This window comes from Leptopilina heterotoma, unplaced genomic scaffold (assembly GCF_015476425.1).
Source record: "Leptopilina heterotoma isolate Lh14 unplaced genomic scaffold, ASM1547642v1 Lhet_27, whole genome shotgun sequence".
Lineage (NCBI taxonomy): Eukaryota > Metazoa > Arthropoda > Insecta > Hymenoptera > Figitidae > Leptopilina > Leptopilina heterotoma.
This window is the reverse complement of record NW_025110978.1, coordinates 2,595,579-2,621,004: the sequence shown is the minus strand read 5'-3', so window position 1 is coordinate 2,621,004 and position 25,426 is coordinate 2,595,579. Positions and strand designations below refer to the sequence as shown.

At 22.8% G+C, this 25,426-nt stretch overlaps 1 protein-coding gene across 1 annotated transcript; it reads right to left on the bottom strand.

Annotated features, from left to right (window-relative positions):
• Positions 1 to 5,253: 5,253 nt before the first annotated feature.
• On the bottom strand, positions 5,254 to 24,580 carry LOC122503704 (proline dehydrogenase 1, mitochondrial). The gene is made up of 12 exons (XM_043614352.1): positions 24,420 to 24,580; positions 23,850 to 24,251; positions 14,284 to 14,492; positions 14,010 to 14,191; positions 13,564 to 13,628; positions 12,327 to 12,511; positions 11,079 to 11,253; positions 9,770 to 9,880; positions 9,535 to 9,666; positions 9,096 to 9,295; positions 6,369 to 6,457; positions 5,254 to 6,279 (listed from the first exon to the last, which is right to left on the bottom strand). The coding sequence occupies exons 2-12, from the start codon at positions 24,168 to 24,170 to the stop codon at positions 6,074 to 6,076; spliced, it is 1,875 nt and encodes a 624-aa protein (XP_043470287.1). The 5' UTR covers positions 24,171 to 24,251; positions 24,420 to 24,580; the 3' UTR covers positions 5,254 to 6,073.
• Between the last annotated feature and the right edge of the window lie 846 nt (positions 24,581 to 25,426).

The following is a 25,426-nucleotide window of genomic DNA, read 5'->3' as shown; positions in this document are numbered from 1 at the left end:
GAAGCTAATTTTCATTAATTTTCATTTTTAAATTTACCTTTAAAGATTTTTTATTCTTCAAAAATTGTAACAAAAGACTTGAAATAAATTTATTATTTTCAATTAAATTTTACAAAATTTCAACTATTCAAAAAGATTTGTTTATAGTTATTTTTCACATTATAAAAATCAAAATAACTTGTACTTTTTTTTTGCTGAAAATTGTGGTATTTTGTCGCAGTTTTTTTAAATGAGTCGAAAAAAGTCACAATTTTCTTAATTTTCCTGACAAACAATTTTTTCCTGACATTTCCCTGACTTTAATGACATTCTTGCTTTGAAATATGTTCAAAAATAATCTTTTTTATTTTTTAACATACAGGAGTACAAAAAAACTTATTTTTTTAATTTGCAATATCCACGTGGACAATTGTATAGGGGGGAGGGGGTTTGACAAATGTCCACGACTGTCCACAACGGGGGGCGGGGGGGTCAAAAATTGGTGAAAAATTATCCACGTGGTTTATGGATGGCCCCTAATTATTTTTAATTGAGATTTCTTTAAAAAACTCAATCTTTTTAAAGTGAAATTTCGTTTATGAAAAAGTGGTCTGTTTATTAAACCAGACCATCACCCTCTGTTTTTTTTAAATCGAAAAAACTACCCTTAAATGTACAAATTCAAAGTTTACAGTAAACAAAATTGAATAACAGATTGTTATTCAGTTTTTTAATACAAAAATTAAAATTTTTTTTTTAACTTCACTTTGTTTTAAAAGAAGGAAACAAATACAGATCAAAGAAAAAGAAATCCACACCACCGCTCGTTTGAAAATAAGATGCAGAAATATATAATTTTTAATGGTTCTTTTAAAAAACTCATTTAAATTTTTTTTTCCTTTAAAGTCTGATATTATCCATATAAGGGTAGTTTTTTCGATTTAAAAAAAATTAGAGGGTGATGATTTAATTCTGTCTCTGCTTTCTAGTTGTGAGAACAAAAGTGCAGAAACGTATGCTTCTGTTTAAAAAATAAATTTTTTTTTAAATTTTTTTCTAGTAAACTCTGAGTTTATCCTTTTAAGGGTTCTTTTTAATATAAATTTAATTAATTATTAATATAATAACATTCGAAATTTCTTCAGTCGAATCATAAGATTTAATGAAACTTTTTTTTTGTTTTAATTGCTTTTTGCAAATTAATTAAACTTTTAACAAATCTTACATATTGTATCTGGGTGTTTTCGACATTATATTTATGCTCGGAGTGCTCCAAGGGGTTCTCAAACGTGTCTGATTTTGTCAGGAATCACACTTGCAAATCATGTGCGATTAGTTTATTTTGTAATTAATTTTTCTTGCGCTATTAATTGCAACTTATAATTTTGTTATTTTCCTTCTTGTAAAATATGTAGAATTTATATTGAATTTTCCTTTCAATAAATTGATTTGACAAATTCTCAAGTTAAATTCTTCCAGAAGGAAGCGGGAAGGTTTTTTATATCGCAATTCGATATATCGAAAATCTTCGAGCGAAATAAATAGTCGCTCGTCAAATTCAAATTCTGTCAGTTTTAAATAATGATAAAAATAATTGCTGTTAATGAAATCCAAGGTTTAATGAAAATTAACATTATTTTTTTGTAATTTTTAGTTTGAAAAAATTAAATGAATTTTTTTGAATTATAATCAAAATGGTTTTAAAGAAAAGCCCGCCGGGAATGCAGGATAATCCAATTGGTTGAAATAATTCGCGCTAATTTTTGAATGGCTTTTCATTAAATTTATATTAGTTTTACAAATATTTTTTACACTCTAATTACAGGTGTCTTATAGATTTGCGTTATACGTTTTGTCTAAGCTGGTGCAATACTGCGTATCACGCAAACTTCTTTAAGGTTTTTTTTTTTGCAATTTTATATGCAATATTGCCCTTAAAGAATTGTCTGATTTACGGTATTGCAGTAGCTACGACGATTTATTACTGATTTCTTTTTAAATCGAATACTGCTTTAGCAAAGTGTCTATTTTCAATATATTATAAATTTTACTCTTGTACAAATAAAATCTTAAATATATACTATCTGGATAGGTCATTTTACCAATTTTTTAATTATTAGAAAAAATTGAAAACTATAAAATTATTTCCTTTATATACTTTTTCTAGATGTTGAAATTGAGGAATAAATTACGGTTTTTTAAGTTTTCTATAAATAATAATTGACAGTTTCTTTTAACGTTCGTAATAGTTTATATTAAAGAAAATCTACTTTCATAAAAAATTTATTTATTTATTTATATTATATATGTATATACATACTGTAATAATTATATTTAAAATGATATTTAATATTACAATTAATATTATATTCAATATTATCATAATATTATATTTTTGATGTGAAGAAAGGTACCTGAGAAGCAAAGCTTTTGAAGATTATGTTTGTGTTCTTTTTTACCTTAGTTAAAAGTTTCTGTTTATTTGTGTGAAACAAAAATAAGTTTCTAATAGTTATTTTATATGTAATGAAGACTTAAACATCAGTAGTTTATATTGAGAATTGATCTCTTTTATGTATTTTCAATCAAAAAATTACAAACATAACCTAAAATTTCTTTTGCTTCTTTGGTATCTTTCCTCGGAGTAAGTATTTTTATATTATATTTAATATTGCATGTTTAATAATAATTTAAATATAATTATTTAATATAATAAACGTACATAATAAAAATAAATTAATATTTTTTATTGATAAATATCTTTGTAATCTTTATAATTATTAATAGTTAATACATTATATGTATTATTAATATTTGTATATAAAACTACATAGCATGATTATAATAATATGTCATTAAGCGTATTATAATAATTATGTATGCAGCCATGTATTTATATTTTTCGATAGAATTAACGTTTTATATAAATTATTCCAATTTTTTTTCTCTGTATAAATATATAAACTTAAAAGGAAAATAACAAAATGAAAATTAGAAATAACTTCTCAAAATTCGCATTGATAATTATAGCGTTATTATTATTTTACAAAACAATAATTAATTTTTCCAGTAAATATTTCTATGACTTTCACTATTAACTGCTAAATAGTTACTTACTATTAATAAATATTTTTACTGTCTGCAAAAAAGCAAAGAGCAAACAAAATATTTATTTGACTTTTTTTGTATATATATATACTATTATTTTATATAATAATATATTAATAGTAGTATTATATTATTTTAATTTACTGCTCTATTAAAAAAAATAACAAACTAATTAAATTTGATTTCCCTAAAGAAAAAAAATTTGCATAACAAGGTTTATTTTTTCTTATAATTATTAATAATTTTCAATCAGTATTTTTTATATTACTGATGATAATAAATGTTGTTCTTAATTCTCATAATTAACATTATCTATCTAAATAATAATATTATTGTCAATATCACGTTTATCAAAGATACTAAACGTCTATTTTTGTCTAGTTTGAGTAGAAAAATTAAGAAGTACGAACCGAATTTTTATCTGGATGATAAATATTTGTTCATCATTAAATAAATATTAACGAAATTAATTTTTGTCTAATAAATTTTCATGAAAATAGTCTTCTATTTTGAAATAATCGTTATACTCCCACATTTTATTATTTATAGACTGTTATAAATAAACTGATATTTATAGACTGATAATTTTTATGTTCGTGAAAATATTTGGCTACAATTTTTTTTTAACTTTAACAATGCCCCTTTATTTTCCAAAAAAATTTTCTATAGTATTTCCAAGGTTTGACAGTTCACACAATTTGTAAAAATTGAAAATTAATTATAATAGCAGATGAATATAAAATAATAATAATAATAATCAATAATAAACGTCGATTTCATGTATAGGATAATATTATAATAGTAAAATTAAATCGCAAATCACAGTTGATGATGAAGTATGTATATGTTTTTTATATTAAAGAGATCAATTAAGATTCTCGTATCATTTTGCTTTTTATAAAGTTTTTAGTCTTTTAGAAATTTTTTTACCTTGTAAAATATTTTTTTTATACTTTCCTTCGATTATCACGAATTTTTAGAAATAAAATTACTTCTGATTTTTAGTGACAATGTGAAATTTTTTAATTTATGAAATAATTTTAATTTTTTTTTTGCATCTTATAATTTTTTGAAATTTGAAAAAATTGCAAAAGTTTAATAAAAGTTTCAAGGATTACAATTTGTTGAGATATTTTTTTGAGTTTGTCAATTTGAGTTTGAAAAAAAATCAGAAGTATTTGTATTTATGTATTTTATTTGAAAATTAATAAATTTATTTAGTTATAAATTAATTAATTAATTAAAAATTCCTTTTGAAATAATTATAATTGATGAAAAGTTGAAAAGCAAAATGACATGAATAGTAAAACGAAGTAGCATCAAAAAACATTGTAAAAGCTTACTAAAGTAGTTTTGTACTTGAATGCATACGCTAAACTTAATACTTGAACATAGGGACCATATAATAATTATATTTAAAGGACGAACGATAATATCATTTTTGTCGATTTTTAGCGAAAAAATAAAATTCGACTAATTTACAACAATCAATTCTGATTTAATACCCTGACCAGAAGATACTATGACATTTAAAAAAAGAAACGATTTTGTAGCAAAAAAATAATTAGATTTCGAAAATTCCCTATTTTTGTTGATTGAATGAAAAATATGACGGACAGTAAAAACAAAAATTAGTGTCATAATTTCGTATTTTGAAAGAAAAATATAAAATTTTAAATTCGTTTTGATGGAAGGATAAAGATTTTAATTTTTAAATATTTCAGCCAATTAAAAGTTTTGTTTAAATAAAAATTACAATATTTTTGCCAATGAGAAATTTTTGTTAAATTAATCGTTTTTTATTGACAGAAAATTGAAAAAGTAACAGAAAAAATGCAAATTTAAATTATTTAAAATGTTGAAAATGAAATTCTTTTCGCTTCCATCAAAATTAATTCAAATTCGATTGGTTTTCTTTATTTAAAATTCAAAATAATGGATTAACTTTTGTTCCGATTGTCAGTCGGACTATTCGTTAAAATTGTCTTAATTTTTCTAAAGAAAAAAAATCCAAGAAAATTTTTAATTCATTTTAACATTTTATTAATAAAATTTTTTCAAATTGTGTAAATTTTCGACATTTAACATTAATTCGTTTAATTCTGAATTGAGATCATAAAGTTTTTTTTTCGTTTATTTTTCTAAAAGATATTTTCTATATTTTAATCTCTCTTTCTCTCTCTCTCTCCATCTCGTTTTACTTTCCGTTTCTTTCTTACAAAATTGTTTACAAAAAAAAGAACAAATTAAAACGTTAATAATATTGTCGTCTACAAGATGAATGTCAAACTTAATAATTGCAGTTTTATAAAATTGAAAATTAAAAAGAGCTCGACGTAATAAATCAACATTAAAACATAAAAATCACTAATCCTAAATTCTAAACGGAAAATGCGAGTCTAAAATAAATAAAATTGCAAAAAAAACATTTCTACGAAAAATTTCCATTGGCATATTTTGAGTAACTGATTTAAAACAATCAATTCAACTATTACAGACGTAGGACACTAAATATAGAAAAAAGTTCATGAAATATTTCATTACTTCAGAAACTTTTTTTTTTCCTTTTTTTCTTTCGTTTTTAGATATTTTCGTATCAAAATAAATTCGCCAGGGAAAGCAATAATGATGCGAAATTATAAACGTCTTTACTCATGAGTTAAAATCCAATTCACTATTTAAAAAAAAATTCTATCAGATCCTGCTGATCTTCTTCTTACTGTCACGCAAGTTTTTTTAACGTTTAATTTAATCGCTTCGAAGCGATTTTACTTATTTTAATAGCTCACAGAGCTTTTATTTTTCTCATCGTATATTTGTCTTTTATTCGGAATTCCATCAATTTTGTGATGAATGCGTTAAATTTTTTTTTCATTCAATTCGTCGACTTTTTTTATATTATGATCATTTTGAGATTCGTTAAACTGCAATTGCTACTTTTAAAAACTTTAATTCTCGACTCGCGCCGGATAAAAGCGGTAATTGTTCAAACGGGAGTATAATTGCCTTTGGGTTTGTAAAATATTTGTCCACGGACAATGCGCCTAAAAATTTCGTTTAATAAAAGTGCCTTTTCCTTTTTTATCTTCTTAAGAACGCCTCGATTTTCCTGTGCCCTGCGAGACAAATATGGTAATACTTCTTTCACCGGACCATACGGAATGTATTTATAAGCCGAGTATCCCGATTGTCCTGAAACAAATTTTATTTTATATGTAAATAAATATATAAAATTAAAATAAATAAAATTTTTCAAAAATAAATTTATGAAAAATACTCACCGAGAGGGAATGTAATGTAATCACACATGCCTAATAATTGACCGAAACAAATGACTTTATCTTCGGGCGATATTCCGATTTCTTTCATTCTGAAATAAAACAACTTTTTAGTCTTTTTTGTACTTTTAGGTTTTTACTAAATTTTTTTTTACTTTTTGTAAACAGTTTTTTGTTTATTTAAATTTGTTTATGAATAATCCACTGGTCTAATGATTTTCACAAAAAAATATTAAAAAATAAATGGAAGCATATTTGTAATGCGCTCCGAAGAAAGTTACCTAAGAAGCAAAAAATTGCCACGAAAATTTATTTTTGCTTTTCCTTCATTTCCCGACAAAATTTTGACTTTTTTCATGAATCTAAAAATGATTAGATAAACAAAAAAAAATGTTTCTAATATATTTATTTGTGAATATCTTTAATTGAAATATTCTTTGAAAATATCAACAATTTTTTTTTTTTATAAATATTTAATCATCAATATTATTTCTTCATTAGATTTAAGATTTTCAAATTTTAAATTCAAATTTTTGCATTGCTGCTGCAATATTTCCAAAATTGTTTTTGTTGTGTCAATTCAATTAATTCCGAGGGTTTTGAACTAAAATTCTTCTTTAAATCAATTATTTTTAATAATTTTTAAAAAAGTTCTTTGATAATTCAATTATTCAAAGAAAAAAGGAAAGTATACATAAACTAATTCTAAAATCCAATTATTAACAATTGAATTTTACATAATTTTTATTATTCGAAAATTTTCAAGTCAATTTATTTATAAAATTATTAAATAATATCAAACATAATTATATTTAAAATTTAAATTTTCTAAAATTTTTAAAAATTTTAATTTAAAACCTTTTGAAATTTGTGAGTCAAATTATTGGTTAAATAATTTATAAGTAATAGTTTTATTATACATAGTTCTTTAAGAATTAAATTACTTTTAATAAATTCAATTTAATATATTTTGTAATGTTAAAATATTGTCAGATTATTCATTCATAATTCATAAATTCTTTATTTTGTCCCAGGCAAGTCACAAGAACAATAATTAAAATAAAATATTCAGCAAAAAATTTAAGAATACATTATATACATAAAAGAAAAACATACATAAAATAATATTCCTAAGATATTTTCAACAATGGTAAATAATCCTCAATATTACACTCATCAAAAATTTATCAATGGCAAGAGTCATAAAAACGAAATTCTACTCATCCAATAAAAATAAATATTTATATAATCTAAGCATTTTAATATATAAAATAATATATAAAAAAAATATATAAAACTTTAATACAATAATTAAATCAATTGAAACTTTAATTATCTTGAAAAAATTGTTAAAAAATCATGAAAAAGTCAGAGAATTTTATCAAAATTACTGGTAATAATTAAATTTTTAGAATTCATAAGAAAATTTTGAATTTTGTTGTCTTGCAACAGTTTGGAAACTATTGACGCAATTAAATGTAATGACATCTAATAATGATTTTTTCCTGATTTTTTAATAATATTTTTAAGACAATTAAAGTTCTTAAATATATAATTAAAAAGTTTCTAAATAATTGAAATTTTGTAAAATGTTATTGAATATATATGTATGAACTTAATTTTTTAAGTATACATTAAAATTTTTTTGATTCAAATTTTGACAAATTTTTATTGCAAAGTTCGAAAGCAATTGAATTTATAAAAATTTTAATGAAAAGTCTTTAAATAAAAATTTTAAAATGGAAATTAAAGAAAATTAGATTTAAATATTTTTTTAAATAAATTAATTATAATTTTATAAAATTCAATTACATATCTTTAAAAAACGTAAATTAATATTTTTAAAAAATCAACTTTTTTAGTCGTCTTAAAATTTTCAAGAAATCATATTTTCATATTTTTAATTAAAACTTTTCAAAAAATTGATTATTTTAAAATATTTTTCAAAATTTATTTGAAAAAGTCAATTATTTTCAATAATTTTTTTCTGAATTTCAGTTATTGGGGAACTTTTCAATTGTATATAATTTAATAATTATTATCTTACAAAAATTATTGTAAAGTATTTTAAAAAAACTAATTTTAAGAATTTTTTTATTATAATTTTGTAAAAATAAAATATTTTTAATATTATTGATTACATATTTTTAATAATTCACCCTAATAACTTTAAAAAAAAACCAAAATTGAAGTTTTGTAGTTAAATTACTGAATTCTTGAAGAATTTTAGAAAAATTATTAAAAATGATTTATTTATAGAATTTCAGTTAAAAATTCTAGAAAATAATTAAATTTTGGAAAGATAGTTGTAATTTTTAGAAATAATTAAATTTTTAAAGGTTTTTTGAGCCTTACAGTAGTCGGCCCGACTCTTTAAATAAGAATCAGTTAAAAATAAAAAATTTTGAAGCAAAAAGTCAGTTACTTATCCAACTTTTAATATTTCTACTAATCATTTAGTTAAAAATAAGTGATTGTCAGTTAGAAATAACTGATGTTTCAGTAGATTTTTGTTAAATGGTTCAATTAGTCAAGTTTAACTAATTTTTCAGTTCTTTTTACTGAAAATCAGTCATTTTTAATTAATTTAGAAGCAAAAATTCAGTCACTGATTGTCAGTTAAAACTATGATTTTTAATTGATTCAAATTGTGAGAGAAGACCTGGTAGAATGAACCAGGAATCGTTTTTACAGAAAAAAAAATGTAGAAAGAAAATAAAAAGGACGTACTTTTCAATTGCGAAACGCACAGTATTCTCATTGTGCGATGCAACCATGATACCGATTTTTTTCGGATCCTCTCCCTTGTCTTTGTACTGCTTCATTCTTCGCAAGCATTCCATCAGGGTCTTGTGATAACATTCCGTAGTGGCCTCAAAAGTGGGATTTGTTGGGTCAGAATAACCCATTGCTGCAGCTCTTGCTCGTTCCTTAGAAAGAAAATTAAAAACCACATTCCTAGTTTACTAAAGAATTAGTATTTTCAACACTATAACCTTGTGGTAAATATTTTCCACAATACCCTTTTTCTCTCTTTAAAAATTTCGACATTAAATTTAAAACAAAACATATTTTTAATACCACCAATTTTTCTTTTGTCTCCAATCCACTGTGACCTTGTGTCTTTTTTTGCTTTTTTTTAATCTGAAAGAAAGAAAAATGTACAAACCTGTTCAATGTAAGCACCGCGAACAATTTTAGCGCCAAAGTAGAAATTTTGACGTTCTGCCTGCTCTAGATCGGTTTTCACTTCATTGTAGGCATCCTTAAGGTATGTTTGATATGTGTTGAACACCACAGCCTAGGAGGGAGGTAGACCACACATTGAATTTGAGAGCTCATTCATTTTATCCTCTGTAATAATACATATTTCATGGCACTATTCACACAATAAGATTAATTACCTTCTTTGTATTGTACTTGCGCATCATCTCCAATGTTAACCTTGATATTGCCGGCTGAAAGTACGTCTGCTCAGCGTCAATCATTATTCTAACGTTTAACTTGTCAGCTATCTGTAAACAAAAAGGAGAAGAAAAATTTCATTAGAAATTGAATATTTGGTGAAATTTTTTATTGCAGGGATCACAGTTAGTCCTTTTTCCTTTTTTTAACCGGTTCACAGGATCACTAATTCAGAATCTGATATTGGATTTGAAAAATTCAATATGGCGGACCCAAAATGGAGGGGAATTTTTTAAATTGATGCGTTTCGATCAAAATACGTTACTCGAGCTTTAAATAATAAATAAATTCAAAATTCGAAATTATTAATAAATTATTATTAATAAAATAATAATTACTTGAAAAATTATTTATGTTTTAATTAAATTTATTTAAATTTCTGAAAATATCAGTTTTTTGAGAAATTTTAATTCAATTTTTTGAAGATAATTGAATTTAAAGAAAGGTGTATTAAATAATAATCAAATTAATGGAAATTTTGTGAAATTAAGTTGAAAGTAATTAAATTTGATAAATAATTTCATTAGAAAATTTAAAAAAATCAAATTTTCAAAGAATTTTACTTTAATAATTGGCAAATAATTGAATTTTGTATAAAGAGTCAGAATCAAATGTAACTAACATGTGTTAATGTAATTATTAAATTCGATTTTATTTTCTGTCTTTTTCCTGATTTTTAAACAGAAGTATAATGATTTTTTTTTATTGTGAAAGTAATTTATACTTCTGTCTAGAAATCAGGAAAAAATTAGAGAGAAAGAAAATCAAAATTTCGTAACAACCCTGAATTTGTTATTGGAAATTATTTCCAGAGTAAATTTTTTTATTTTTGGAGAAAATTTTACTATTTCCGATGTGAATTTTACTAAAATTTACTTTTTTAACTATAATATTACATGAAAATGAAAAAAGTATTTAATTACAATAAACGTTTACTTGATTATTATACTAAATAAATATTTATTTGTATCAAATATTTTGTATTTAAGTCAATTAAATGGTACTTGCTACAAATGCAAAAATTATTGATTCTAATACTAAAATTATTGATTCTAAAGCTAAAATAATTGGTTGAAATACAAATTAATTTGATTTAAATACAAAATTTTAGACTCAAAAATAATTAATTAATATTAAAAAATTTATCGATTATTTGTATCAAATAAACTTTTTCTCCCTCTGCATTATATGAAAAAACCTCTGTGATCCCTGACATTGATAGAAAAAGTAAATAATTTGAAACATTACCGAGACAAGACTATTAAATCTTCTAATCATATTTCTAAACATTTCTTCTTCTTTGGATGTCAGCTGGGACATGAGTTTCACCATTTTTCCAGTCTTAATATCCGGAACTTGGAAAGTTTCACTCAGCTCGTAATTTTCGTCTAGGATTCCACTCCAGGGGAACAAGTGAATGACACTATTTGAAAAATAATCAATTGAATTAATTTTACAATTGAAAATTATTATTAATTAGTAGCCTACAAATTATTAGTTTCTCTCGATTTAAAATAGAAAAAAGGAAATTTCAACTCAAAGCAAAATAAATTTGTTTTACTTAAATTTAAATATGTTGACATTAAAATAATATCTTGAAGAATGAATAAAAAGAATGAAATGATTGAATTATTTTTATTCATTTAGAAAGAAAAAACATACCCAACTTATTTTAATAACAGCAAAGATTCCACTTCACACAAAGCAAAATAATAAAAGAACACAGACAAATTTGAAAAACGTTTTTGTTTGTTCCTTTTTTGTGAATATTATTAGTTTCGGTGAAATAAATTTAATTTTTTTTATAAAAGAATGAATGTAAAAAATTGACACTGAAGCAAAATTTAAAACTCTCTTTAAAAGCCGTTTTAATTGGAAAAAAAGCTACTACTGTTCACCACTTCATCAAAAATGTTAAATTTATGAACAGAACTTCTTTCAGTCTAAAATTCTACTCTAGTTAATATTTTTATTATTCAATTTATGAATTTACCTAACATTTTTTTGACTGTCAAATATAGAAGTTAAGTCGCATATTCACTTCTTTTTTTATATATAAGTATAAATATTGCAACTAAAAAAGAAAAATTATAAAACGTTGATAAAAAAAATTGTACTGGAAAAGTGCTTAAATGTTATTCTTACTTTCTGCTTGTCCAAGAGAACCATTTTCATGAAATAAAGAAAAAACAGACTTTGTATTAGGAAAATTCTAGGATGTGAATTCTTTTTTTTCTGTTTCTACAAATGTTTCTTCGATTGAGATAGGGAAATGGTAAAATTTTCACAATAAGATTAAATATTGTTTTGTTAATTTTTAAGAAAATTATAAAACAAGTGAGGAGAAATGTGTGATGTAATTTTTAGTATAGATAGAAGAGAAAATAGAGTTAAAAACAAACACGAATATTTGGCGAAATAAAATTTTTTTTTGAGAGACAAAGTATTTGATATGTAGTTTAGTATAAATATAATGGGATTAATTATTTTACTCACCCTTCTTTATCTGATTGGATTTTATCGAGGAATTTCTTCACTGGTACAGCGTCCTGAATGTGTGCATCTTCGAATTTCTTTTTAAAATCATCAGGTTTCGCGTGATGATCCAAAACGGCACCTTCACCGCCAACCACATCGTTCATGTACTGTCGGGCTCGCATAATTACTTCAGACAATTGAAGCTTTAAAAAAAATTTAATAATTAATAATTTTAATAAAATGATAATTTGTTAATCTATTTTTTTTAATTATGTGTTCTGAAAGTTTCAAACATTCAAATGAAAGACAATAATTGTCAGGAAAATGTCGGGGAATTTAAAAAATTTTAAATCCTGAAAATAATTTTGGAAAAATTACAGTAGCAATTCTTATGGATTATTCAATTTCAAAAGGTTTGAAAATTGGAATTTTTTAAAAATTTGATTTTTATGGAAAAATAAAAATAATGATTCAACTTTTATTTTAAAAAATCTCTTGATGCTTAGGAATAATTTTACAATTAAAAATATTCACTTATTGAAACTTTTTTTTCATTGATCAATTTTGTGGACTTCAACTTGGTAAACGAATAAGAATATAGAAGTAGAAATACAAAGTTCATAAAAAAAAATTTGGCAACTACCCTAGTTCTATGACGTGAAGAAAATTTTCTTATTTACCTGATTTTTTAAAATAAAAATCATCATTAAAATTGCTCTAGTTCTAAGAGGTTTCCAAAACCATTATTTTTTTCAACCTTTAAGGAGCGTAATTTTTATAGTATTTTAATTTTCTTACATAACTTTATTTAACTCTCATAAATTTATTTTTAAATTTTATTTTCCACTACTTTTATTTTAAGTTTATTTAAAACCTTGAAATTTTTTTTAACCAAGAAAAAGCCTTGAATTCTATTTCCAACTTTTGTTCTCCACCCTGTTTATAAAAATTTGTTTTTCTACAGAAAATAAAATTATTTTTTAAAAATTTCAAGTAAATAAGAAAAAAATTCTTTTCTACCTCATAGAATTAAAGAAGATGCTTTTTTTAAAAGTGAAATTTCAAGTGAATAAATAAAAAATTTTTTTAAATCACAGGACCTCATAGTCAACCTCATGTCAGTTGACAATTTTTAGAATTTTTATTTTATTCCCTTCAGAATTAAAATAAAATAAAAATCGTTAATTTTAACTAATTCAAATAAATTTAAATTTAATAAAATTTAAATTTTATAGAATCTATAAAATATACATACCAAGAGTTGAGGTCGACCAAGAGCGGTTAATTTAACAGCAGCGATACCGGTACCCATGGAGACATCTTAAAAAAATTATATTTCAAATTAAGTCTCGATAAAATTTTAAAAGTAAAATTTTAATATTTTTAATTTAATTAGTAAGTGTGATATATTCTTTTCTGCAGCAATTGCAGCATATTATTTATTGGCAAAGTATGAGGAAATTTATTATTCCGATCGTTGTCAGAAAATTGTCTTTGGCAACAATTTTAATTGCAAGCATCCAAGCAAGTAATTCAATTAAACTCAGAAAATTAGTTTGAAAGAAAGTAAATTCATTGAAAAATGAAAATTTTGTTTACTCTTTTATGGAGCATTTACTATACAGTATAGAACTTATAAGGTTGAGAATTCTTTTTTTTTTTCATTTTCAATCACTGAAATGAGAAAATAAAAAAACTCACTTGCAATGGCTTCTAAACTATTAATGAAGACGTCCATGTTTCGTTCGCAGGAGGCTTCATTCAAATAGAAATAGGTCCTTGCCGATGAAACTTTATATCGTCGATCCGCGAATGATTTCTCCACGTGATATTTCTTTAATGCACCCTCCTGCTGTTGGTCTCCGGCTTCAGAGACTGAGGCTCTGGGATTTAAAAAAGAAAAAAAAATGTTAATTTTATTTGAAATTATAGGAATTGAAAGGAAAATTATAATTTGAAAATAAATTCAACTTACTGAAGTTCCCTTCTCTCGGCTTCTTCTTGTGAAATATCTTCCTCAACGGAATAATCCAATATCGGTTTCACGCCAAATTGTCGTAGTCTTTCAATAACAGGTCTGATTTTTACTTCGTCCTCACCAGCGACAAAATGACCGTAAAAAGTGCATTTCATTATCAGGGAGAAGAGTCTGTCGCCTATCGCTCTATTCACCAGTTTCATAATCTGAAAGGAAATTTAATTAATTTTTGTTTTTTAATTCGTGAAATTTGGAACTTTCATATTAGGGAATTTTAGTTTTCACTATTTATGTCTCGCTCCGAAAAAAACTACTTAAGAAGCAAATCATTATTCCTTATTCATTTTATTTTTTTATTTCTTTATTTTGTTCTTTTAGGTAATTTTTAAAGTGTGAATCAAGATGAGAAGTGAATACCTCTGAATGAGGAAATTATTGTCAAAGAAACATGTGTGAATGAAATTGTTTTTACGACTCATAAAATTTGAGATCGTAATAATGTAATGATAAGATAATTGAAGTTACGCATATTTTCTACATTGCAACTGACGCATTGTTAACTGGCAACATAAATAACCGACCACAATTTTGCAAAAATAGCTCAAGCACAAGTTGACAATGAATAAATAACTTCTCTGAAAACTTGGCAAAAAAAAATGTCAAGAGAAAATTTAAAAACTGCAGTAAAATTAATTCCCTTTCTTTAATGAAAACTACCTAAACATTAATTTAATTTAAATTACTATTTAATTAAAATAGTAATTATTTACGTAATTAATTTCTTTAAAAATTATTGTGAATAAAATTTATTATTGAAATAAAAGAAACAAAAAATATTCTGGATTATAAATGATTGATTTTATTAATAATTAAAAATTAATTACTAAAATTATTTATAAAAAAAAGAAAGTTATTAACTACGAAAATTTCAATAATTATTAAGTAAAATATTAATTAGTGGGTCATCAAATAATTAATTATTATTTAACTAAAAAATTAATTATTATATGTAATTAAATAACTGATTACTATTTTATTATAATATTAATTATTATATTTAACTAAAATATTTGTGATCCACAGGTTCTGAAGGTTGAAATAAACAAGATTTTTTGGAATGTAAATATTTTCAAAAAAGCAAAACCAAAATAAAACAATTAGATAATTTCTTTTTTTAATATTTGACACAATATTTTTGCAATAAAATTTGAAAAAGAAATAAATAAATTTCATTCATTTGAATGTTCAGAACTTTAGAGACATAAATATTAGTTATTATTTAACAATAATGTGAAATATCAGTTAACATGATAATATTAATTATCTGTTTTATTTAAAATAATAATTAAAATTGTCATGGCGAAATAAAAATTAGAAACGTAGAATCAAGAATCTGCATTTTTTAAAAATCACAACTGATACATTTTAATTAGTGAATTTTCGCTTTTTTAATTTTTAATTTACATTTCCTAAATAATTATGTAAGTCTGTGTATTTATCATAATTTCGATAAAAATTTTTTTTTATCGGAAAAATAAATTTTCGTTTCAAAAAAAGTTTCCTTATTAAAGTTTTGAAACATTCAAATGAATCAAATATTTTTTCTTTTCTAATATTTTAAAAAATTACTAAAGAAATGAAATTATTGTAATTGAAATAAATTTTTGAATAATTTTTTATTTAGTTAAAAATTTAATTTTTTAATTATAAAAATTACAAAAACAATATTTTATGTAATAAAGTTGAAAATGAAAAAATTAAAATAAAAATGAAATAAATAAAATGTCAAAAAAATATAAATTTATTTGTACATTCGTAACTTTAGGGACATAAAAAAAGGAAATAATGTTGATAAATCTTTTTGTCTAATTTCTTTGGACAAAATAAGTTAAATTTCAAGATCTCTGTTAAATATAAACCGAGATAAAATCATCTTATACTGTGACGTGCGGCGCATTAACTTTAAATTTAAACGTTCGTCTGCTTTTTTGGCAAATTGTTCAAACATTTTCAAGAAACAGTTGACAAAAATTAAATAAAACTACTCTAGCGTGTTGTATAAAATTTGTATTTAAAAAAAAATTCCAATTGTCAAGTTTTTCAAACGATTCTTATTTGACATGATTCATAAATTTTATTTTTCTTTAAATAACAACAAAATTTTATTTGTAGCTTTCAAACTTTTGTGAGTCATTACAAAATTTTAGTCGTTGAAGACTCTTTTGAAAAATGATTTACAATTACAAAATTTTGTTTTATTTAAATAAACATAAAGATATTATTTAAATTGATAAAAGTGAAAATTATTAATTCAATTATTTAAAGAAAATTCAACTTAAATTAAATTAAATTAAATAAAAATATATAACACTGAAAAAACATTTTATATGATTCAAATAAACGATTGCTGACCTATTATTAAATAAATATTTATTTGAACCAAATAATTTTTCTCTATATCAATTAAATTGTACTTCAAACAATAATTTAAGTAATTGAAAAAATACAATTTAATTGACTAAAATAAAAAATTATTTCATACAAATTCCATTTAATTGACTTAAAGCAAAAATTTTTGACAGAAATAAATATTTATTTGATAGAAGACAACTAATCGTTTATTTGAATCAAGAAATTATTTTGCAGTAAATGTAAAAAATAAAACAAATACAAAAAATAATTAATACAATATAATATTGTGAGATAGAAATAATTTTCTTTTTCGTTAAATTGGATAAGAATGTTTATAAATAAGATGGAGACGTGGTGAATCGATTTAATAATAATTTGATTTGTCTCAGGTCGAGGTAAAAGTAGTAAGTTCAAGATCAAGTGGAATTTAAGTAGCTTTCAAGTATGTTCGTTTTGAAGCCTATGAATATCATGACAGCCATTCACAATTGTGATTTACAGCCATGACTCTCTAAATATAAATAATGTTAACGTCTCAGCTTAGACGTTGTGTTGAGAAAAGAAGAAGATAACCGAAAGTGGAAAATCAACTGAGGCGAGTTTGCGATATCGTCGTATAATATAAAATGTAAACAGTTACACGCGCCAGATATTTAACAACAGGTGCTGAGGGTACAAAAATTTACTACCGTCAAATTTCACGAGACTGTAATGCTTCACTTTACGTAACTTTCATCTAAAACGATAAAATAATAACTGCAATAAGATTAATAATATACATAATAATCATAATAGTGAAAATGAAAATAAAATTAATAATTTAAATTATATTCGATTCTATTTGTCAATTGCAAATTTTAATTGAAAATGAAATTGAAAATTTTTTGAAAATAAAGGTAAAAATTTTATTGAAAAAAATGTTCTGTTACATTTATTTATGAATTTCTTTAACCCGTTGCCTGTTTCCGACCCACGGGTGGGTCGTGAAAAAGTATGGCCATAACTGTTTCCGACCCACCCGTGGGTCGTGATCACTATCACTCAAAATAAATATAATTTGTATATAAATTGATAGATATTTTTCTTTATATCAATACTAGCGTCATATTATAAGAAATTATAAGGGTCATTAATGATATTTTAGAAAATAATTGAATAATTAGTTATAATTTAAATATATTATACTATTTGAAAAAGTATCAGATTCCGCTGGGCATTTTGGGACAATCATGTTGTATTTTCCTCAAACAGTTAAGGGGTTAATTGTAAAATTATTCGAAAACATCAATTACTTCTTTTTAAATAAATATTTAATCAATATTATTTTTTATAGGAATTAAGAATTTCAAAATTTTTCAAATTCAATAACTTATAAGAATATTTTTATAAAACATGAAGATAGCGATTGCTCCGAGTCGGAGACTCGGAGTGATCGATTTCTTCATGTTTTATAATAATTAAAGATGACCGAGTGATAAAATCATTGTTTTATATTATAAGAATATTATTACAGTAACTTTTTCAAAATTATTTTCATCATTTCAAATCAATTGTTATTTTCTACAATTTTTCATTATTTTTTATGAAAATAATTGAATTCCTTAAAAAAATGTTTATTATTTATAAAAATAATTGAATTATTGCGAAAGAATTTATAAAAAATTAGTAAATAATTAAATTCTTGAGAAATTTTTATTATTTATGAAAATAATTAAATGTTTGCTTACTATTTTTGGGAATTTGAAATTGATTTGAAAATAATTGAAATTTGGGGAAGAATTTTGTTATTTATAAAGATAATTGGGATTTTGACGAGAATTTTTTTTTTAAATTTGAAAGATAATTGAATTTTATGAGAAGAATTTTATCACTCTTGAAAATAATTGAATTTCTGCAATTATTTGTCATTTTTCCAAAATTGGACTTTTTTAGTGTTTTCAACAAAAATTTGAATTAAAAATTTTTAAATTCTATTATTTTTAAAATTGCTAATTTTATCCGAAAAAGTTAGCCGCGCGCTTTAACGCGCGAATTACTATTTTAATGGTAAAGAATAATTTGCTTCAATGAATTGTTAATTGAAAAAAGTAATTTTTACCATATTTTCAAATGAATAATTTGTTTAAATAAATTATTGATTGAAAAAACTAATTTTTACCAAATTATTATTCAAAGTAAATAAATTGTTGATTGTAAACAGTAGATTTTACAAAATTATTAATCAAAGTAAATAATTTGTTTAAATTTAATTAATTAACACAAATTATTAAAAATAAGAAATAATTTGTTTAAATAAACTGTTAATTGTAAACAGAAATTTTTCTAAATTATTCATCAAAGCAAATAATTTGTTTAAATTAAAAAAATTAACATAAATTATTAAAAATAAGGAATAATTTGTTTAAATAAATTGTTGATTGTAAAAAGTAATTTTTATCAATTCTTTGCTTACGACAATTTTAGAGCTTTATATATGTAAAAGTCTTGAAAGATTTAAATCTTTTTTGCAATAAATAAATAAAAAAAACACAGAGGTTACCCCGCGTATACAAAAATCTTTAGAAGCGCGAAGGTTAATTAACACAAATTGTAAAAAGTAAAGAATAATTTATTTAAAGAAATTATTAATTTAAATAACCTGTAGAAATTATTAATTCAAGTAAATAAATGGCTTGTTTACGAATTATTGATTGAAAAGATATTTTGTTTGTACAAATTAATTGAAAAAATAATCTGCTGGTAGGAATTATTAATTGAAAATATAATTTGGTTGTTTTAATTAATAACTGAAAACATAAATCGTTCGTAGATGAATTTTCAATTGATATAAATAATCTGTTTAAGCAAATTATTATTTGAAATAAATAATTCGTTGAAGTAAATTGTTACTTATCAGAAATAATTTTTTTAAATAAATTATCAATTGCAATTTTAGTATAATTAATTACTATAAATTATTTATAATTTATAGTATATTTTATTGTTATATTTATATTATCTTGAATTTTATTTAATTTTTGTATATTTTGATTTTTTTTAGTTTTTATTATAATTATTATATTAAATTAAAAAAAGAATGTATGTATGTACATCTATAGAAAAAAATGAAACTACCAGTTCAAATATCATATTACGTTTTGCAATTTCTCAGTGAAACGTGATACAATTTTGATTACGGGTCTCGGAAGGTTGTTAAATAAAACGCAAGTGATTCTTTACCGCCAATGAAATAACTAGATTCAGAGACTAACAATATAATAATTAACGAATTAACACTGTGTAGACGCACTGTTCATTCGACTACATACAATTGACGCTGATTCACTATCTTATTCACAAAAAAGGAAAAAAATGTTATAAAAATGAAAGGAATATCGTTAGTAAAGAATTTATTTTTTATATTTTATGTAAAAAATAAAATGTGAAATTAAATTTAAAAAAAAGTGTAGAGTAAAATATCAAGATTTTTTTTTATTTGTTTCCATATAAACTATTAATTTCTTTTATTCTTTTCTTTTAATTTATAATTTTTTTTATTCTTTTCTTTTAAACTTATACTCTTTTTAATTTCTAAATTTTTCCCCTTTATTCTAATATTAAAAAATTTAAAATTCTCCTTTAAACTATAAATCTACATGACCATTATCACTGTACAAAAATATGATTTGCATAAAATATTTGCTTAAAATACTAGTACATGTGAATGAGAGTGACGTTTTAAGTCATAAGTATAATATTTATGGAAAGAATCGTCGTCTGGGGACTGTCTGAGGAAACTAATATTAATGTAAAAAGCAACTTACGCACGATAAAATCAGAATTTACTTGTTACATAACTTTACAAATTTTTTATTTTTCAGAGATGTAACATTTATAGGTAACTTAAAATAAAAAGTAGGTAAAATTTAAATCCAAACCAAAAGAGAAATAAAATTGTAGAAAATTTACAATTTTATAGAATTAAATGAAACTTGAATTTAATTTAGAAAAATAATTAATTCAGTTTAACATTTGCTTCAAAAGTAATTATTAAAACGGGTTAAATTTCATCAAATAAACAAACACAAATTAAATTGCATCAAAATAGAATCAAGTGCTGTGAGAGAAGCATGGCGCAATGATCCAGCGTGTGAACACGAGTAAGATTTGAATAATCAATAAAAAGAAAAAATTATCTGCTATGTCGTAAGAGTTAAAACTTCTTGATCAATGAATCATTCGTTTTCGGGTCCTTGACAATGAAGAGGATTTGATTAGGAATTTTAAATTATGTAAGTTTTTTTATATTCAGTTGCTCTTTTAATGTAGGTTTTTAGTTTGTTTTTGTTCTTTTTTCTTCTTTCTTTATTGAAATGGTCAAAAATAGATAATAATGAAACTCTGTTTGAAAATTAGGATTTCATAAAGAAAAATGATATAAAAAAAGTCAAGTAAATTTTTTAATCGCAAATGTCATTTTTTCTTAACTAATATTTTTTATTTGGGTTACTTAATTGATAATGTAAAGAATTTGATTATGTGAATTTAAATTTAAATTATTTTTTCTATATATATTTTTTAGGGTAGGGTACATCAATATTTTCAACTAGGTATATCAAGAAAAGTAATTTAAATATTCCATAAAATTGCTTTTTTTAGCAATTTTTTAAGAGGAATTCAATGGTCATAAAATAAAATCATTTAGAAAATCCCCTTTTTGAATTTTTATTTTTCCTAAAAATTAGTAGATTTTGAAATCCATACGTAATTTTATAGAAAATATGTTTTTGCAGCCACAAACAAATTTCCGAATGAAAAATTGATTTTTACTAGTTTCGAAGTATATTTTTTTTAATAACTTTATTTTTAGGCCGAAAATTCTAAAAAAATATCATCATTATTCAATTTTTTTATTTTAAATTTATTTGTTTATAACAGGGTTACAAATTTGTTTTTTTTTCTAACTATGAAATTAGTTTTCATATCATAATTTTTTTATATTTTTTATTTTTTATAAAAATTATGATCTAAAATTAGTTGGAAAAATAAATAAATGAATTTTTAACTAATAAAATTGAATAACAATGGTATTATGTATTATGTTTATATTCGTATAAACTTTCAGAAATAACTTTGTAAATTAACAAAATATTGTGAACATGTTTATAAATTATTTGAAGAGTATTATTTTCTGAGTTAAATGCAAAAAACAAAATTTGATTATCTTTAATTTTATAAAAGATATGAGCAATTGTTGTATCTTATTAATAAACAAAATTGTTTTGGTTCAAAAAGTTAACTTTCTGAAACTTTACACAAATTTCTTTTTAATTAATTTTTAATGTTTTAAATAATTCGGTCAGAGTGCTCCGATACCATTAACATATTTCCTGGAGTTGCATTTTTTTTTATTAACAAAAAATTTAATTATTTTTTAATTAATAATTTATGAAATTGTAAAAAAAGAAAAAATGATATGAAATTGTGTTTTTAAAGTAAAAATTCCATCATGGAAAAACAACAGATAAATCACAATAGTTTTCTTCCATTTCAGAACGAATCTATCAATTATACGGTTTAATGTTTTTTAATAGCCACAGATCAATCGTATTATTTCAGCACTCAATGTACACCTTCTATAAATGATACATGAAACTTTATTAGTTGAATTTCAAGCAACAATATCTGAGAGTCTGTAATGTTAATAAAGCATTACGAATAATTACGTAACATAAATACTGAAATAGATATAGAATTAAATTAAATTCATACTTTAATGAATTAATTGAAAATATTTTAAATTAAAATGTAATAAAGTTTTCAATTTTATTTTCTTTAATAAAGGGTAAATTTTGAAAAACCGTTTAATATGAACTAAATAATTAAATAAATAAATTTATATAAAATTATTTTGAAAATAAACAGAAAGATTTTAAATTATTAGGAATTTAATGAACTATTCCTTTCGTGGTTTAATTTGCAAAATTTTGCAATGTTTAATTTCGTTTAGCATCATTATGTCAAAGATGTTAATTTTCGATTTCTATTGTTAATTTAATTGTTGGGAGGAAACAATTCTTTTCTTTCAAACCGACAATAATTTATCCTTTCGTCTGCGATTAAAATTGTTAATACTTGTTTTTCTGCAATTAGGTGAATTGCCAAAGAGAATATTTGATATTATACACTTTACAAAACTTTATTGATGTTATTTTTGAAAAAGTGATTGTTTAATTAAAAAACAGTTTTTTAAAAACTTTTTCGAAGAATTGTTTCATTTTTATCAAGATGAAAATACTCCGAAAAGAAAATTTACTGTAAACTTTTATTTTACATAATTACCCACAAATTGGGATGTTTATCGTTATTTTTGTATAAAGATGATTTTAATTAGAGTAAACATAGTTTTAATTTTTAGTTTTGGTCGAAAATTGACTTTTGCTAATTTTTTTTTTAAGGATTTCATTTTTAGTTGTGAAATGAAAAATACTTTGGAAAAAAGGTCGAATGTGGTTATTTTATATAACCCAGAAAATATGACATTGTTGTTAATTTTAAGAAAATGATTTTTTTAATTGAAGTAAAAATACAAGATTTTTATTTTTATTCGCCAAGTGAAAAATAGTTCGAATTTTTTTAGGAGTATTTTTCGACTGTAGTTTCTTTTACATAATCCGGAAAATATGACATTGTTAATTATTAAGATGATTTTCGAAATTAAAGTAAAAATACAAGATTTTCGTTTTTATTCCCCAAATGAAAAATACTCCGAAAAAAAGGTCTACTGTAATTTTTTACATAACCCACAAGATGTGTGGATTGAGTTCTAAAATTAACACGTGCCATGTGTACATAGTATACTACTGTATCACTGCACTTAACAGTTATTAACAATTTTTTAACGTTAACAAACTATTTGCCAAAAAAAATAGCAAATTCAGTTCGATTCAATCGACCAAAAAATTTATTTTTGCCGTAAAATTATTATTTTAGTTTTCAAGTATTCGAGTCTAAATTTTAAATTTTTGTTACCTAATTGAGTAGACATTAAATCATATTTTAATTTTCTACTCCAAAAATAGACGTATTTCTCGAATCAAGCATCACTTCTCCTCGTGCTCTCTTCGAAAACTTGAAATTTGAATAATTATAATTCCTTCCTGGAAACTCACCTTGGAATTGTTCTCGACCAAGTACTCGATGGAACAAAGTTGATAAACTACATATGCTCTTATTAATTCAGTCATTGTTTTACTCTTGAATGATGCCACGGGATCATTAAACCTTAGATCCAAAGGGTCGATTTGTCGTGGAACAGGTTTTACCTCAGCTCCAGCTGTAGATGAACTTGTGGCACATCCTTTAACGCATAACTGCATTATATTCACAGACGGCCTTGCCACGCTCTCAAATAAACCGGGAGGCAATGCCATGAGATATTTATCCAATTTTTTACCGGCACATTGCTTCGATACTGTTCTTAAAAACGCCATTCCTTCTTTTCGACGTCAATAAATTAGACAACGACAATTTTTCAAAGATGCTCCGAAAGAAAAATTTTCACTTTTCCCCTTCTAGAGAGAAATAGAGACAATAGAAAAAAAAAGAAAGTAGAAGGTTACGTTTATGGTTGGAAAATACAACCCCGTATTCGAAAATTTATACTAATTTTTAGAGAAAAAATAATTCACAGTTCTAAGAGAAAATATGATGATTTTATTATAGGTGAATTGGAATTTTACCCGAAATATAAGAGGATGATTAATGAAGTTTGATAATTTTTTTGGTAAACTGTTGTTGGATTTTTCTTTGAATAAATTGTGTCTATTGCTTCGATTTCCTTGACTCCAACAAGATCACCGGTCTTCTTGTTGACTGGCCTAAAGCACTCAACGCTATATTTTATTGGCTGTCATGGAAATGGAACCAATTTAAAAGTGGGGTGCGTTCAGGGACGAATATGTGCCCCTCAAATTTTGAGGTCACTTCTTTTCTAGCGAAATTATTTTTTTTATTACTTTTTGATATTTTTATAATATCATAAAAAATTACTTTTTTAACAAAAAAATTTTTTTTAAATTTATATTAGTTTTCCCTAATCTACTGGAAAGGGAATTTTTGTTTAATATTTTAGTAATAATTATTACTAAACAGTTACATAACAGAGTGAATAATTATAATTGTTCACTTTTAATTTTTACTAATTGAAAGTAATTGAAAATATTTTTCTATTTTATTTAATTATTAAACTGTAATTTTTGTATATTTCTTTTTTTAGTTTTCTTATTTTATACATTATTTTTACTTATTTTCTTACTCTAAGTTTATATTATATATATGTTTTCAAAATTTTTTTGTTAGCAATTTTTTGTTTTATTGGTAAAAATTAGCTCCGTATAAAATTAAGATTATTATTTCTTATACCTACTTTGTGCCTTTCGGCTATGAATAAGTGTAACAATAAAATTTTTAATTGATTAATAAATTAAATTGATAAAAATTAACAAAATTAATATTAGAAAGATATAATAAATAATACTATATGAATATTATTATTTTAATATTTTATTACTATTATTATTATTTTTACTAATTATATTATTATTAGAATGTAATATTAATAAAAAATTAATAAAAATCAATAAGTAAATAAAGAATCAATAAAAATTAACTATTAACAAACAATTGACGTTCCTAATTTTACAATTGCAAAAATAACATTCGAGAATTTTTCAAAAAATTGTTTAGT